The 17876-nt window shown below is 38.6% G+C and overlaps 1 protein-coding gene across 3 annotated transcripts in view; it reads left to right on the forward strand.

Moving 5' to 3' along the window:
- The window catches only part of atp2b4 (ATPase plasma membrane Ca2+ transporting 4), a 124267-nt gene that overhangs the window by 86895 nt on the left and 19496 nt on the right, over positions 1 to 17876 (forward strand). For all 3 annotated transcript variants that reach the window (XM_053652659.1, XM_053652658.1, XM_053652657.1), the window contains 9 exons: positions 2839 to 3083; positions 3333 to 3564; positions 5592 to 5771; positions 8059 to 8146; positions 8657 to 8763; positions 9835 to 10026; positions 10867 to 11080; positions 14577 to 14788; positions 16839 to 16946. In XM_053652659.1, the coding sequence (XP_053508634.1) occupies positions 2839 to 3083; positions 3333 to 3564; positions 5592 to 5771; positions 8059 to 8146; positions 8657 to 8763; positions 9835 to 10026; positions 10867 to 11080; positions 14577 to 14788; positions 16839 to 16946 (1578 nt within the window). The remainder of the gene's footprint in view (positions 1 to 2838; positions 3084 to 3332; positions 3565 to 5591; positions 5772 to 8058; positions 8147 to 8656; positions 8764 to 9834; positions 10027 to 10866; positions 11081 to 14576; positions 14789 to 16838; positions 16947 to 17876) is intronic.

Consider the following 17876-nt stretch of genomic DNA (forward strand, 5'->3'; position numbering starts at 1 on the left):
TCATTTTTCATCACTGCATAGTTCAAATGTACATGGTGCAACAGTTCATGTTAAGATAATGTTATTAAACCTGGTAGATGAAGAGAAAAAACACATGCTCTATTTGTGTGTTTGTGTGAAATTCAAAGCCCTTGTTACAAACAATGGATATGAAACAAGATGGATACGAACGTATTTATTCATAAATGGTTCATGGGAGCATTTACACACAGAATTTGGTATTTGTGAAAATCCTGTAATTTCGGAAAAAATGTTCGTACCCTACTTGTGTGTGGGGAATTTACACATAAGAAGACTAATTTAATGTAAATCTCAATTGATCAGCTTTAGATCATATAATTTTCATGGATTACTGCACTTTTATATATGGATTATACTGTATACATTCACATTGTTTATTTATTCACATTTACAGCATATAGCAGACACCCTTATCCAGAGCAACTTAAAGAAATTCTTTGAAGTCTCTATCAAAAGCAGACATTCATACTAATTCTGTGCTGGCCTAAGCCGTAAACAAATGCCTCAGCTGACAGGAGGTTTAGCATTGCATGCCATGCTTATGAATGAATGGATGTTTAAAGAACAGTATGAAAGCTGGCTTGTTAATCAATTCCATTTTCCCCAGCATCATCTTTTATTGCTGTGCAAAACTTTAGGTCTAGAATGTCAGCAGTTTTCCTTTGTGATGTACTGTGTGTCCATGATCATCTGGGTACAGTGTACATCTTTTTCCCTCCCTTTATTTTGACCTTTTCAGGTGCTGTGTCGCTGTCAATTTATTATTTTTTTGGCATAGAAGTGAGTCAAAATAACTTCCACTAGTCGTTATTCTGTGTTTCCAGCCTTCTGTAGCTTTACCTTTTATGGAGTTTTGTGGGCGTCACTAAATACAAATGAGCTGTGTCAGGAATGTGCTTTGTGCTTGTCAAGTAAGAAGAAAATCTGTGTTTCTGAAACTTTTGTAAATCTGGTGGAAATGTTTAGTTCAGTTTGGGTTATTCAAACATTTACAGTGCATCCGGAAAGTATTCACAGTGCTTCACTTTTTCCACATTTTGTTATGTTACAGCCTTATTCCAAAATGGATTGAATTCATTATTTTCCTCAAAATTCTACAAACAATACCCCTTAATCACAATGTGAAAGAAGTTTGTTTGAAATCTTTGGAAATTTATTAAAAATAAAAAACAAAAAAGCACGTGTGCATAAGTATTCACAGCCTTTGCCATGACACTCAAAATTGAGCTCAGGTGCATCCTGTTTCCACTGATCATCCTTTCCAGTTTCATTTTTATTGAACATTTCTGCTGAACATTTCTACTGAACATTTCTGTTGAACATTTCTGCTGAACTAAACATTTCTGCTGAATCCACTGATCATCCTTGAGATGTTTCTACAACTTGATTGGAATCCACCTGTGGTAAATACAGTTGATTGGACATGATTTGGAAAGGCACACACCTTTCTATACAAGATCCCAAAGTTAACAATGCATGCCATTGCACAAACCAAGCCATGAAGTCCAAGGAATTGTCTGTAGACCTCCGAGACAGGATGGTATCGAGGCACAGATCTGGGGAAGGGTACAGAAACATTTCTGCGGCATTGAAGGTCCCAATGAGCACGGTGGCCTCCATCATCTGTAAATGGAAGAAGTTTGGAGCCACCAGGACACTTCTTGGAGGCGGCTGCCCGGCCAAACTGAGCGATAGGGGGAGAAGGGCCTTAGTCAGGGAGGTGACCAAAAACCCGATGGTCACTCTGACAGAGCTCCAGCATGTCTCTGTGGAGAGAGGAGAACCTTCCAGAAGAACAACCATCTCTGCAGCACTCCACCCATCAGGCCTGTATGGTAGAGTGGCCAGACGGAAGCCACTCCTCAGTAAAAGGCACATGACAGCATGCCTGGAGTTTGCCAAAAGGCACCTGAAGGACTCCCAGACCAAGACCAAGAAAAAGATTGAACTCTTTGGCCTGAATTGCAAGCGTCATGTCTGGAGGAAACCAGGCACAAGTGATCACCTGGCCAATACCATCCCTACAGTGAAGCATGGTGGTGGCAGCATCATGCTGTGGGGATGTTTTTCAGCGGCAGGAACTGGGAGACTAGTCTGGATCGAGGGAAAGTTGAATGCAACAATGTACAAAGACATCCTTGATGAAAACCTGCTCCAGAGCGCTTTGGACCTCAGACTGGGGCGAAGGTTCATCTTCCAACAGGACAACGACCCTAAGCACACATCCAAGATAACAAAGGAGTGGCTCCAGGGCAACTCTGTGAATGTCCTTGAGTGGCCTAGCCAGAGCCCAGACTTGAACCCGATTGAACATCTCTGGAGAGATCTGAAAATGGCTGTGCACCGACGCTCCCCATCCAACCTGATGGAGCTTGAGAGGTCCTGCAAAGAAGAATGGGAGAAACTGCCGAAAAATAGAGCCAAGCTTGTAGCATCATACTCAAAAAGACTTGAGGCTATAATTGGTGCCAAAGGTGCTTCAACAAAGTATTGAGCAAAGGCTTTGAATACTTATGTACATGTGCTTTTTTTGTTTCTTATTTTGAATAAATTTGCAAAGATTTCAAACAAACTTCTTTCATGTTGTCATTATGGGGTATTGGTTGTAGAATTTTGAGGAAAATAATGAATTTAATCCATTTTGGAATAAGGCTGTAACATAACAAAATGTGGAAAAAGTGAAGTGCTGTGAATATTTTCCGGATGCACTGTACATACAATTTTAGTGAAGATTAATAAATGTGAAAAAATAATTTTTCCTTGTCAAATTTATTTATTTATTATTAAATGTTACATTTTATTTATTTATTTTTGCAGTCACCAGAGCAGGAAGGTGGTCTACCAAGGCACGTGGGTAATAAGACTGAATGTGCCCTCCTGGGACTGGTTCTGGAGCTGAAGAGAGATTACCAGCCCATCCGCGACGAGATTCCTGAGGAGAACCTCTACAAGGTCTACACCTTCAATTCGTCACGCAAGAGCATGAGCACCGTACTGAAAAATGCAGACGGCTCAGGATTCCGCATGTACAGCAAAGGCGCCTCTGAGATCATCCTCCGCAAGTACACAGATTTCATTTCTCATCTTCCAGATCTTTCTTTGTCTAGAGCCTGCTTGTTCTGTTTTTACGCTGCATCAGGTCATTTAGTAATCTCCACTACTAATGGACCCAAGCGATATTGATTTTCTATCCTCTGTTCTGTGCACCATATGTGTTAATCTCCATGTTTTGTACTGGATAGCAGCCACTGTTTGTTTTGGGCACTTAATGCAGTGTAATATTAAACTCTCTTTGTTGGGGTCCGTGCCAGGTGTGCCTACATTCTGGATGCTGCAGGTCAGCCTCGGGTCTTCAAGCCCAAGGACCGGGATGAGATGGTGCGGAAGGTGATCGAACCCATGGCCTGTGAAGGCTTGAGGACCATTTGCATAGCTACAAGGGAATTCACGGGCGAGGAGCCGAACTGGGACAACGAGGCTGATATTCTGTCAGACCTCACCTGCATCTGTGTGGTGGGCATCGAAGACCCTGTCCGTCATGAGGTGAGAGTTTTATTGACTTGTCAAGATACCAGCATTGATATTTGCTTTCCTGTCATTTTCAAAGCCAGGATTTGACCTTGCTGTGCTTGCACAATCATCGTTTAACTTTGATGAACATCTTTACCTCCAAAGCCGCTGAAGCATCTTGAGTGAGGAATCCCAGTTGAGCTTGCCCTTCAAAGCAGCTACTTCACCATCATTATGCAAGCATTGCTCCGCAGAGCCTAACCTGTTAGTTGCTAACAGCTCATAATGGAGGTGTAATTGTGGAATGATGGGCTACGCCCCAGTCCTGTTATAATGGATTCAGTCTATTTTAATCCCACATCTTTTATCAGATGTAACCGGAAACAGGTCTAGGTATACAAATCAAAAGCTGTGTAATTGCTAAGATGTGCAGATCACGGTGTGGATTAGGGGTTGCATAGATTCGTTGACTACCCTAGCACCGTGGAATAGTGAATTTAAATTTATTGAAAGGATAGCCCTTTTGAGATGTAACATCTCATTTTCAAGGGGGTGCAAAAACCCAAAGTACAAACTTATAGAAAACATACAAACAAACAAAAAAGAATAACTTAACATATAATACACATACACAAATACAAACAGCTTGCTCGCCCTCTCTCACCAACACCCACAGACCTCAGCTATTGCACAAAAAAAGGAACTTATCTACAAAGACTCAGCAAAAACATTGGTTACATCAGCATAAAGCCAGTTGAATCAGTTTATCTTCAGATTATTTGTGATACAAATAAACTAAAGAAAATGACGCCTAAATTAAGAACATAAACAGGTTGTTTTAAGATGAGAAAATAAACATGTCCTAAAACAACAGATAGAGGTAGTAGAGCTCAAAAAAATTATTCCAATTAGAAGGAAGCTTTGTATTGAAATGACCTCTGACCGACTTAGACAACCATACAGTTCCCTCCACTAATATTGGCACTCTTGGTAAATATGGGCAAATAAGGCAGCGACAATCGTCTTTGTTTAATCTTTTGTAATAAATAAATAAATAAATCACAAAAAATACTCTGCTCTCATGGATGTCAAACCTGTGTTTCAAAGCAAAACACAGGTTTATAAAAAATATATATTTAACAAAGTTTTGTCTTTAACTATAGAAAAGACACAAGTAAAAATAAATAGTGTGCATAGGACTAGAATAAGAGACAATCAATTATTTTAGAGGTGCTAATCAGAGCAGAGCTTTACATGTCAGCTGTGCTCAAGTGTGCTATGTGTAACTGTATAATGGCAGGTAACAGATAAAGAGTTAGGGTCATTTTTTTACTCAACATTTTTTTTTTTCCTGGAATGAAACTAAGTTGACCCTTGGTCATTAATGGTCATGTCCATGAATTTGCAACCAGTATAATGAACTTGTATGAACTTATAATACAGTATAGCCAAGGCCTTATTTGGCATTAATTGGTTTTGTAGACTACATATGACATCGCTGTGCACATGCTGTGAGCTTTTTAATTATCTATAAATAAATGAGCTTATTGGTTCTAATAAGGGGTATGGTGTGATTCATCACAAGATTGAGCTCAGATAATTAGAGGGCTGCACCACGCCTCATGTGTACACACACACACACACACACACACACACACACACACACATATGTACACACCACCCTTTGCCCTCTCCATGTGTTGGCAGCCCTATGGCTGAGTGAGCAGCGCAGACTGGCATGGCGACACACAGTGCAACTAAAATACCCTAACCACCTACCATTTAGAGACATGCACTCATACCCAAGACGCCACCCAGAACTAGACAACACACTGATCTGAGACCAGTCAATAACTTTGGAGCCCTGCTGCTCCTTAGCTTATCGTAATAACCCTTTTCATTCTTTATGTCAGCCTGGAGTTTGCTTGTGTTTATGGAGGCAAATCGGTTTGTCCCAGACTTGTGATACACCGCTTATGAATATAGATTCATACAGTATTTATTTCTAATCCTTTTAATCCTTCTGTTTACTCCATTAGTCAATCCCTCTTTCTCTATAGGTTCCCGAGGCCATTTCTAAGTGCCAGAGAGCAGGCATTACCGTGCGCATGGTTACTGGTGACAATATCAACACTGCCCGTGCCATTGCTACCAAATGTGGCATCCTACAGCCTGGAGAAGACTTTCTGTGCCTGGAAGGCAAAGAGTTTAACCAAGAAATCCGCAATGAAAAGGGAGAGGTGAGGAAGCCTAATGAAAACCAAAATCAGTGATAGATATAAACAGAAATTGGCCCATAAGACCTTTGTCAGATGTAGTCAAATTAAGAAATTGACACTTAAAGTCTATTGTTTTACACAGTGCCTTGGTATTTATCCCCTTGATCTTTTCCACATTTTATAGTGTTGCAGCCTGGAACTAAAATGGACTTAGTTGGTATTGTACAGTATGTCATGATTCATGGGGTATGGGGACAATGTAGTGTGCAAAATCATTTACACATATAAAATCTTGACATTGTGGTTGCATAAGTATTCATCTCCATTGCTTTAAAACCCCTAAATTATTTCTGGTGCACACAGTTTCTATAAGTTGTCACATAATTAGTTTAATGGAGTTGACCTGTGTGTCACATGATTTGTCACATGATTTCAATATAAATACACCTGCTCCTGGAAGGCATCCGCATTTGTTAGCGAACAAACCTAAACAAACAGCATCATAAAGACCAAGGAGCTATCAAAACAAATCTAGGACAAAGTTCTGGAGAAATATCAATTAGGCTTGGTGAGATCCACACTCCATGAAGCTGGGCTTTGTTAAAGAGTGGTGAGCCATATACAATCCCATTTGGAGTTTACCGAAAGACATGTTGGAGACTTAGGCAATATGTGGCAAAAAGTACTCTGGTCTGATAAGATCAAAATTGAGCTTTTTGGCCAGAAAACTAAGTGCTCATCACCCTGAGAACACCATCCTCACTGCGAAGCATGGTGGTGGTACCATCATGTTGATCATTATGGGGTGTCTTTTGCTTTTTTGACTAATACCCTCCTTACCCAGTCACTCTTCTAGGCAGACTCACAGTTGTATGCCACATTCTTTCCATTTTTTTTAAGTAATGGATTTAATGGTGATTTTTTTAATAACCATTCACTGGTTAATACATTTACAGAACTTTGTCCTGGATTTGTTTTGATAGCTCCTTGGTCTTTATAATGCTGTATATTTACGTTTAACCTTCCAGGAGTAGGTGTGAGATCATGTGACACTTTAATTGCAGAAAGGTGGACTCCCTTTAACTAATTATGTGACTTCTGAGAGCACCTGGTTGCACCAAAAATAATTTAGGGATTTCTTATCAACAGGAGTGAATACTTATGCAATGATTAATTCAGTGGGTTTCACAACTTTGTCCCCTGCGATCTGTAGAACGTCAGTGACTGCACAGGTGCATCATGGATAATTGTAACAGCTGGTAGACTGTTTAGACTATTAGGCTTATGGCTGATTAGCTATGGCATGTAACCAACAACTTGATCAAAGCATAATGTTCACTTTGTAACATAAGCATACTTGGCTCTCAAGTTAGCAGTTGAGTTACCCTTTTAGGAGACTGAATTTTTGCAGGCCAATGTAGTTATTTATCCAGTCTAATTTAGTAGAAATCCTAGGCAACTTGTACATTGTTTGGGGGAACTCTACAGCATAAAACTCAAAACTTTGTGGATACCTTTGTGGACCATCGTACACACATGTGGGTCTTCCTCAAACAGTTTCCACAAAGTTGGTGAAACACAACTGTATAGGATGTCTTTATATGCTGTAGCATTATAGTTTCCCTTCACTAGAACACACACTCCAATGTAATGGAAAGCCTTCCTACAGCTGTGGTGATTATTATAACAGCGAAGAGTGGACTAAATCTGGAATGGAATGTTCAAAATGTACATATGGTCGTTATGATCAGGTGGCCACAAACTTTTGGCCATATAGTGTATTTGATGTCTTAAAGAATAGGTGTCAAATTATGTGACAGGCAAAAAAGTAACTGCTTTGCTATTTTTCTTAGAATTTGGCCACAGCAACATCCACCTTTCCAATTTTCTCAGAGTGCCACTCATATAAAGTGTGTTTCAGACTTCAGACTGTGATTTAGGTGGTTAAATTAATAAATTTTGTTAAATACTTTCACCAGTTTGCCCTGGTTTCCAATACTTATTAATCCAAATAGACATCATAGATTCCTATAAACTCATCTAGGCATTATCGGTATGTTCATGGACACCGTTAAAAGTATAAACTGTCGTGCAACACATTAATTCTTCTTTAGTTGAGGATTGATTTAGCAAAGTAGAAGAATAAATTTGAGCATCTAAATGTGGTTAATCTTTTTTGACTGCTAATTTATTCACAAGATTAGTGTCAGTATTGTACCTTTATTTTTGTGAAATCCCAGATTGTGACTTTTTCTTTGTGTTTAGAAGTTTGATTATTTATTTATTTCTTGGTCCTCTGGGCCCCTAGGTGGAGCAAGATCGCCTTGATAAAGTCTGGCCCAAACTACGTGTTCTTGCCCGTTCTTCTCCAACAGACAAGCACACTCTGGTCAAAGGTAGTCAAAGTCTCACACAAAACTGTGTTTTATTTGCAATTCAAAAATTTGGTATAGGACTATTATAGGTGAAAGGGTACTTTTTTTAAAGGTACTTTTAAAAGGATAATATCTATGTCTTTCCTTCCTTTTCACCAAATGTTTTCCAAGGCCTTTTGGCCTTTGCAAGGTTTTTGAAACCCAGATCGGGCTTTTGACTAATGCAGCTCTCTGTTTTAAATATGGCACTGACGTGTCATTCAAATCTGCACAAAAGGAATTTCCAAGAACCTCATTAGCCAAACTATAGCTGAAGCTTCCTTTAAGAACAGCTTTGTGCACTCCATAGTGCCCTTATATATGTATCTGATAGTGATTATGCTGTATGTCTGCTCAGTGCCTCCACATTTGAATGGAAGTTCAGTGATCCTCATGCCAGTAATGATTGCCAATTGCTGCTTTTTTGGGTCTTTGAACATATCAACTTTTCATTCATTTTGTGGAGGTATGACTGAATGCTTTTTTTTTCAGGCATCATTGACAGCACAGTGGGAGGAACCAGACAGGTGGTGGCAGTGACGGGTGACGGAACCAATGATGGACCTGCTCTCAAAAAGGCTGATGTCGGCTTTGCTATGGTAACTGTTGTGTGGTTTTATACTGCAGTTCTTAAGGACTTTTCTTTATATCAAATTTAGTTGATTGCCCATTTTCCCATAAAGGTTCGTTCCTCAAAACACACCGCATTCCCACATTAAAATTCACTCAGCGTGCTTATTGTGTGATTAAATCTCAAATGTTAGGTACTTTGTTATAATAAACCTATTTGTCGTAGTTGACGGTTGCTATGTTGGAGTCACTGTGTGGTTTATTTGATGAGAGTTAGGTTTGGCACTAGGTTTCTATGCTCCTGGTGGTTGCCTGGCTTAGCACAACTCTGTTCTCATTCTCAGCCAATATCAGCAGCACTCGTGCAGGGACAACCCTGCAGGTTCCAAGGTGCTGTAAGAATAAATTGGTACCCGGAGAAACGTGTTTATCTTGAAGAAGACACTGTCATTTCCCTAGAAGACACTTACAGAGTCAGAAAGCTTATAGTTTTATGTGGAGGCAACAATATGAACAAGATCAGCCATTTATTATGTTTAGCATCTGAGAAAATTGTATGATCTTGGTAATACATTCTTTTTTGACAAATTGCTTGATTGAATGTACTACCGTTGTACAAAATATATTAAGTTCGACCCTTTTTCAATATAATGGGACCAACAAATGCAAAATACTATGTTGTAAAATACATGTGATATACAGTCAATCTTCAGAAAAAGTGGTACTATCTATTTTGTGTTCATTTTGGTGTTTTTAAATTTCTTTTACCAAATTATTTGCTTACTTGCTTGTTTATTGTTATTCCGCAATTCTGATATGCTTTTCTGCTCACCCCAGTTGTCGAGAGTGGTTATTTGAGTTACTTACTGTCATCTCAAACCAGTCTGGTCATTCTCCTCTGACCTCTCTAATCAACAAAGCGTTTCTGCAAACAGAATTGCCTCTCACTTCGTTTTTTTTTTTCCTCCACGATTCTGCATAAACTCTTAGAGATGAGTAGTTTCTGAGAACATTTATTTAAAAAAATTTAAGATTTAGCCACAAGTCCCATTTGATCACATTGTTGTATCAGCTGTTTTGTTTGCACTTCCTCGCCTCAGGGTATTGCTGGAACTGACGTTGCTAAGGAAGCTTCCGACATCATCCTGACTGATGACAACTTCACCAGCATCGTAAAGGCTGTGATGTGGGGCCGTAATGTCTACGACAGCATTTCCAAGTTCCTGCAGTTTCAGCTCACGGTCAACGTAGTGGCTGTCATCGTGGCTTTCACAGGCGCCTGCATTACACAGGTGAAACCTCAACCTTCTCACCCGAACAGCACTCGGATTTTGTGATAGTAGTTTTGCTATGACATGAGAGCCATTGTTGTGGGTCTTAATTGACCCTTGTGAGCTAATTAGATGCCACAGTGAAAACAAGGCTCAGCATCTGGAAGACTAGAGTGCAGAGAATGCCAAGTGCTTCATCTGATTTGTTTCAGAAACACTTGGTGTCCCTGTAGCTTTGATACCAAACTAATAATAATAAATATAATAATTAAATTAAACATATTTAACATAAAGTATGTGTTCAAATGCAAATCATGGCATGGCAAATGTGTATTTATATTTGCCATGCCATGATTTGCATTTGAACACATACTTTACGTTAAATGTGTTTCATTTAATTATTTTTATAAAGAAATGAATATGTTGGCACAATTCTATTTTTGTCTACAACACCGATTTCAAACATTTAATCATACACCTTCAGATCAAATTATTTTTAAGATCATGAGAAACATTTCAGTGAAGTGTCTCCATACTTTTGGAGTGTAGTAGTGTATATAAAACATTTTATATGTAAAACCAAAGAAAAGCTGAAGCAAAAAAAAAGGGATGTTGTTAATAATGCTGTGCTGCATTATTTGTCTCTGTATTTATTATAATCTGGTTAGAATGATGATGATGATGATGATGATGATAATGGACTAATGGAATCGGAAGACTGTCGGACAGTCTGCCTTCCCTAGTCTGTGTCCTTTTCTGTTTTCTGTTGTGTAGAGTCCGGTTTGTTAATGTGTGTGTGTGTGTGTGTGTGTGTGTGTGTGTGTGTGTGTGTGTGTGTGTGTGTGTGTGTGTGTGTCATAGGACTCTCCACTAAAAGCAGTGCAGATGCTCTGGGTCAATCTGATCATGGACACACTGGCCTCTCTGGCTCTGGCCACTGAACCGCCCACCGAGGCCCTGCTGCTGCGCAGACCTTATGGCCGAAACAAGCCACTCATCTCCAGAACCATGATGAAGAACATTCTGGGCCATGCCGTCTACCAGCTGTCCGTCACCTTCACCTTGCTCTTTGCTGGTAAGGATTTGGGGAACACTGAATGCATGGCTCTTTAGGCTGCTCATGGATGGTACTAGCACCATAATGTGCTCTCTCAACTTTGACACTACCGGTATTCTTAAAAATGAGGTAGAATACAACAGAAATACATTTAATAGTAATCAAATACAATAGAAATACAATAATTTGTAATCAAAATAATAAACCATTAGGGGGTGGGGTGGACATTAATGTATTTTTTTTTTTTTTTAACCTCATATTGTCTCACCCACAACAAGTTAAAATTAAGTTTATTTAAAACACATAACAATCACCTATACATCTTCAAAAGGACATTTTTCTTTCGGTTTTCTAGGTTCCTAACAAATGTATAGCCTACAAAAACTGTATGTGCTTGATAAATAGTTTATAAGCAGTTCCTAATAAAAGACAAAAAGCCAATGCAGTCAGTCTTCATCAAAGATCCACAATGCACTTATTACATGTGAACATTTACATCTGTCATTCCATCCATCACTATTATTGCCATAAACCAAATGATACCGAATTACAAATAAGGAAAGCTAAATCATTATTAAACCAAACTGCTCGCACGATAATCTAATGAAACTGTGAACGAGTGCGTTTTTAAAAGGATGGTAAGTCGGTGAAACCCACAGATAAAATGCTCACAAAAGAGGCTAGCATTGTTCATGAAAACATCCTGTATTTGGTGTGATGGTGATATTGTTGGCTTTTTTGATTAGATCTACTTTGTACTTTGAGTATTTGAAATAGTCATTTAAACAAATGTGCTATAATAAATGATGTTACAGTCCTTTAACTGGCAGTGGATATAAATAAAATTTAGCTCTTATCCCATGGGAATTGGTGGTAATCATTATGTCCGGAGATGCCTGAATAGTATTATCCTATTATATTTATTAGCTTATCAGTCAGTGTAAATAAAGCTGTGCCATGTTGAGGTTGACATTAGTCATAAATACATCACCTGAACTGAATTTTGTGACATGAATTTTATGAATGCTGCTGCTGCCGATGTTTCTTTTTCTATTCATTTTATAAAACATGGTGAGAAATATTACTTTTATACTTCTAATATTTATTCTGTTTTTATTTTTCTTTTCTGACTTTAATCAACTTTTTAATGTGTCTTTCATGATTCAAAATATTACACTGAATAGGGTTTCTGAATAGGTTTTAATTAGGATTTTTTTTAAATCTGTTCACATAGTTCTGATGAATTTGTATGTGTTTATACCAGCAGTTTTTATACAGATGATGAATCTTGCTAATGAAGCATTTATCTGCTTAGTAGATTTATGTCTTCACAATAAAATACTTAATAAAAGACAGTCAGATGTTGCAAATAAAATGTTAGAAGTGGCAATTAAGGCTTTAGCTTTTTAAAAATTAAATTATTGATCCAGTCTTATTGTGAATGTGCATTAAACTAGTTTCATTTATGATTTATGCAATCATGTAATTTTTTTTTCAGAAACATCAGTTGCCAACTTCAAATTAAAAAAAAGGTTTTCATGCAATTTGCTAAATAAATGTGCTACTGTTACATTGCCTACAGTGTTCCTTCAGCTGAGAGAACCTTTGTGTCATAAACATAAACAACTTTATTTTCCGACTTTTGAAATTTCTCAATATTATGAAGCCGAACAAATGAATACACACTTGTAATGTGAAATTTTTCCTCACTCAGTCTGTTGACATGACTGACCTCACATGATCATAATGTTCCTCTGGTGGCTCAATGCAGTGGAAGCCAACCAGTTAGCATTCTGTACTACTGAGCAAAAGTTGTGAATTCAGATCCCATGACAGCCAGAAAGCCAGTGTTGAGCCCTTTAGTGAGGGCTAAAGCTTCAACGCCTCACTTATGTTCTTGGACTGGATTCTGCATCGGTTGTGTGTTGTTTTGGATAAAAGCTTCTGCCAGGATTAATTAATGCAAATTTCATGCAGTTCGACGAGCCTTTGAAAAACACTACAGCTGAGGTTCACACGCTTTATGTACTTCTGCTAGCTGATCGCACATGCCTAAGGGTGTCTCAGGTTTAGTGTTGGTGAGCTCATTGAGATAACAGTGCCTTTTCACTTTAGGGAGGAGTATTACGCCAAAGGCAGAATAAATTGGCATGCAATTCAGTGCTTGTATCACACCACACCTGTGTGTAGTTGGAACCTTTGGGAATTTGGGGTTCTCCCTCATGTGTACTCGGGTTACATTGCCTATAGACATTGTTTAAGAAATGTTGATTCTTCTAATCTTTCTAAACATTCAGTTTGAGCTCCCAAACCAATTAAGTGTAATGATAATAAATTAGCTATATATATTTGTAAGATATGTAAAATAAATAAATAAAAATAAATTATATATATAATGCTTCTACAACAAACGGTCAAGGGACAAAATTCACCCTGAATGACTTGCGTATGCATCTTGATATTCACTGATGTCCAAGACTTATTCTATACTGAATTCCGAGTTTTTTTGCTTTGGTTTATTTTCAGTTTGATTTCCTATATTATTCACAATGCTGTTCGACTACACGCTGATACTGGTGCCAGTGGGATTTAACTCTTGCATCATGCATCAGCACTTTAGTCCTTTAGTCTGTAAAACTCTCACCTTCTCATCTGTTCACTCTGCTCAAACAGGTAAAGTTCCAAAGCTTCAACATTCATGTTAATACTGCCTTCAACACCATCACACTCGCCATCTTGTAGAACACTTACTAGCTGAGCCAAGTCTCTGCTGTAAGCCAGCGCAATTGCGTCATATTGCTTCATTGCATTCTGGAACTTTGAGTTTAGCATTTGCTGTCTTTTACTAATTCTACAGGTTGTCCCTGTCAGTTGTGCCTTCGTCAGTGGATGTTCATGGATTTCCACTTCTCGGTTGGTCTGCAAAACTTCCAGTCTTCTTGAATTTGTTAAACGAACCCTGACTATGAAGACTTGTTGGCCCTAACATGCAATAATTACCCTCTCCTACTAAAATACGTTGTTCGAATCACATGAAATATGTTAATTACTTTAAAATTCCTTAATATTTAATACATATTTTAACCTACGGAGGCCGTCATTATGTGATATGCGCAGTGAACTCTGAGTCGAAGACATAAAACGGTTGCACTTGAGCACTTGAAAGAATTAGCTACTAGCCCCCACAGCAGGAAAAGAATGCCACACTGTGCTGCTTTTGGATGTAATTTTCTAGTTCTTGTGTGGTGTGATACAGGGGATATCTATAAATATAATCAAACCCGTAAGCATCTTGTTAGTGTTTTTTCTGTATATTCTCATAACGTAAAACTCCTATAAAATTTGCCTAAAATGCCTAGCCAAGGCATACCCAATATAAAATTAAAGCTGTTCTTGAACCATACGAAGCACATGCATGTCATTTCAATGTCATTGTAGCCGAGCTAGCGAAGTCCTTCTGTGACTGTAGAAAATTAAAAAGAAAATTGACTGAAATTAAATGGTCTTTTCATAGGAGAGAAGTTCTTCAACATTGACAGTGGTCGCAATTCCCCCCTCCACGCACCCCCATCTGAACACTACACCATCATCTTCAACGTCTTCGTCATGATGCAGCTCTTCAATGAGATAAATGCTCGCAAGATCCACGGAGAGAGGAACGTCTTCGAAGGTATCCACAGGAACCCCATCTTCTGCAGCGTCGTCCTGGGAACCTTCGTTTTGCAGGCAAGACACAGGATTAACATCCTAAAACTTTAGCGTATTTACAAACCCATTATTATTGTGTTTTAAGGGCTCTTAAACTAGTTGGGGATTAGCAAAGTGATTTTTAAGCTCATTGTAATTTGTGTGCTAATAATTATACAACCCCTGGCAAAAATTATGGAATCACCACACTTGGAGGATGTTCACCCGGATTTTTTTAACTTTGTAGCAAATAAACAAATCACAGATACGACACAAAACAATTTTTGTTTATAGATGAACATTCTTGCTTTGTGAAACATACCTCAAACAAGTTAAATGAAATTATTTTAATTAATGGGATATTTTTCCCCCAGATGAAGTAGGGGAAAAATTATGGAATCATTTTATAATTTGCATTTCTAAAAGAAATACCAGCACAAGTCAAAAAATGCTAATTAGTCTGCAGTTAAAAGAGAGTGAGTATAGACCTTTAATCTTGGACTTTTTGAAAGGAAACATGTCCCCCACGAGAGAGTTGTCAATTGAAACAATGGAAAGGATTATAAAACTATAGTATAAACAAAATGGGAAAGTTATAAAAGGAAAACATACGGGTAGACCAAGGATAGAAAACTCAAAGCAGTATGCCTTGAAAATAGAAAATTCACAACAAAACAAAGGAAGAACTAAATTTGAGGAAACGGGAGTCATTTTTTGTGACAGAACTGTAAGAAATCGGCTGAATGAAATGGGATTTACGTATAGAAAAGCCAAACAAAAACCAGCACAAACACCTAAACAGAAGAGAACAAGGTTACAATGGACTAAAGAGAACCAATCATGGAGTGTGGATGATTGGATGAAAGTGATATTCACTGATGAATCACGAAGCTGCATTGGCCAAGGAGATGATGCTGGAACTTTGTCTGGTATCGTTCTAATGAAACACAAAAATGACTGCCTGAAGAAAACAATCCCCACTCATTTATGATATGGGGTTGCATGTCAGGTGAATGACCAGGGGAGACCTCAACAGTCAATGCACAGGTGTACATTGAAATTTTGGAAAGTTTTCTCATTCCATCGATAGAAAATAGGTTCGGTGGTGATGAAGTCATTTTTCAGGATGATAATGAATCTTGCCACAGAGCAAAGAGTGTTCAAGTTTTTCTTCAGGAAAAGCATATCAACTCAATTACATGGCCAGCAAACAGTCCGGATCTCAGTCTTATTGAAAATTTATCTCGGAAAAAAATTGGTCCATGTAAAACTGATCTGTCAACCGCTATTTGAGAGAGTTGGAACCAGTTTGATGGAGAACATTGTTTTTCATTAGTGAAGTCCAAAGATCAAATAATTCAGGCCATCATAAAAGCCAGAGGAGGAGCAACAAAGTACTAATTGTGTGTGTGTGTGTGTGTGTGTGTGTGTGTGTTGTTTGGGGGGGTTGTTGATTATTCCGTAACCTTTTTTCCATAACATTGAGTAATTCCATAATTTTTTCCTGTACTTGATCTGGAAAAAAAAAATGCCATTAATTAAAACAGTTTAATTTAATTTGTTTGTGGTATGTTCACGAAGCCAAAATGTTCAGTTTTGTGTCAAAACTGTTTTGTGTCATATCTGTGATTTGTTTATTTGCTACAAAGATAAAAAGCCAGGTGAGTATCCTCTAAGTGTGGTGATTCCATAATTTTTGCCAGGGGTTGTAAACAGTATTTAATGCAAATGCTGCATAATACATAATTGTTTGGGTGCATGCATGGCAACGCACACAGTGAGGAACCAGATGTTCCACATTTCTCAGGGGTTCTACATTTCCAATGTTACTCGTTTCTCATTGGTTTGATGAACCACACTTACAAACTAGCATTATGCAGCCTGGTCCATAAGTTGATTCAAATCTAGAACTAAATAATGCCAGTGTAAATAAACCATTCACAGCATTTGATGTGATGGTTCATATCAACAGATGATTTGTACAGTGTTGTCAGCAGTTCAGTGTTGCTTTGTTTTTGTTGTCATTTTTATTTTATCAAAGCTGGACTTCTTTAGTGCTCATTTAGTTATTCTTGTCTGTCTTTTTTAGATCATCATTGTGCAGCTCGGAGGGAAGCCTTTCTCATGCACAGCTCTCACCCTGGATCAGTGGCTCTGGTGTATTTTCATTGGTGTCGGTGAACTGCTTTGGGGCCAGGTACTGCAAATTCCCATGGTTTTTAATAGACAAGAAAGCTTTTTATTTGCATGGTGCACTGTTCCATCTCTTCCAAACAGGATTCTAAAAGGCTCCGCTCGTTTGAATAAAGCTTGTAGGTGTTTTTTTATTTTATTTTATTTATTTATTTATTTTTTTCTTCATTGAAAGGCTCCATCTGCACATGACAAAGTGTGAAAGAACAGTGTGAGAGAGGGGGAGAGGGAGATGGGGGAGAGAGAGAGATGCCGTACTGCTCTCAGCATGACGGTGTAATGAAAACATCATGGCATAGTGCTCAGACGTGGGTGACGTTCAGCAGCTCGCACCTGATAGGAGAGAGAGTGTGTGTGTGTGTGTGTGTGTGTGTTTTGGTGAGTGAAACTGCATGTGAATCCAGGTCTGTGGGAGGGAGAGAAGAAGGCATGAGGAGGAGGGTGGATGAGGTGATGGCACATCGCACAGCATTGCTTGTGAACTGTTGCCGATCCAACACCCCCCCCCCCCCCCCCCCCCAAAATCGCACATCCCAAAGAAGACACACTGCGTGGCAGTATAATGAGACATGAAAAGTTTATAGCCCACAATTACACACCATCACAGGGGAATGGAAACTGAACATGGTACAACCCACTCTGTCCCTCTTGTCTCTCACACATGCACGCGCGCACACACACACACAACAACCCTGCATTCATCTGAGAATGTATGTAGGTACTGCACTTAGTAGGGTAAGTGCATCATTAACCCTCTTACCCCTTAGTTCCCACAGTATTATGTCCCACAACCCTATATTCCCCATAGAAACAGCACGCCAACCCTGAGTTCCCAGGCCAAAATTGGCCCCAAAATCAACATTTTAATTTTAACATTTTTAGGCCTTGAAACAACTTTGTAATAATGTATTTGTGTAATATTACTTTGAAAATG

This window comes from Ictalurus furcatus, chromosome 21 (genome assembly GCF_023375685.1).
Source record: "Ictalurus furcatus strain D&B chromosome 21, Billie_1.0, whole genome shotgun sequence".
NCBI lineage: Eukaryota > Metazoa > Chordata > Actinopteri > Siluriformes > Ictaluridae > Ictalurus > Ictalurus furcatus.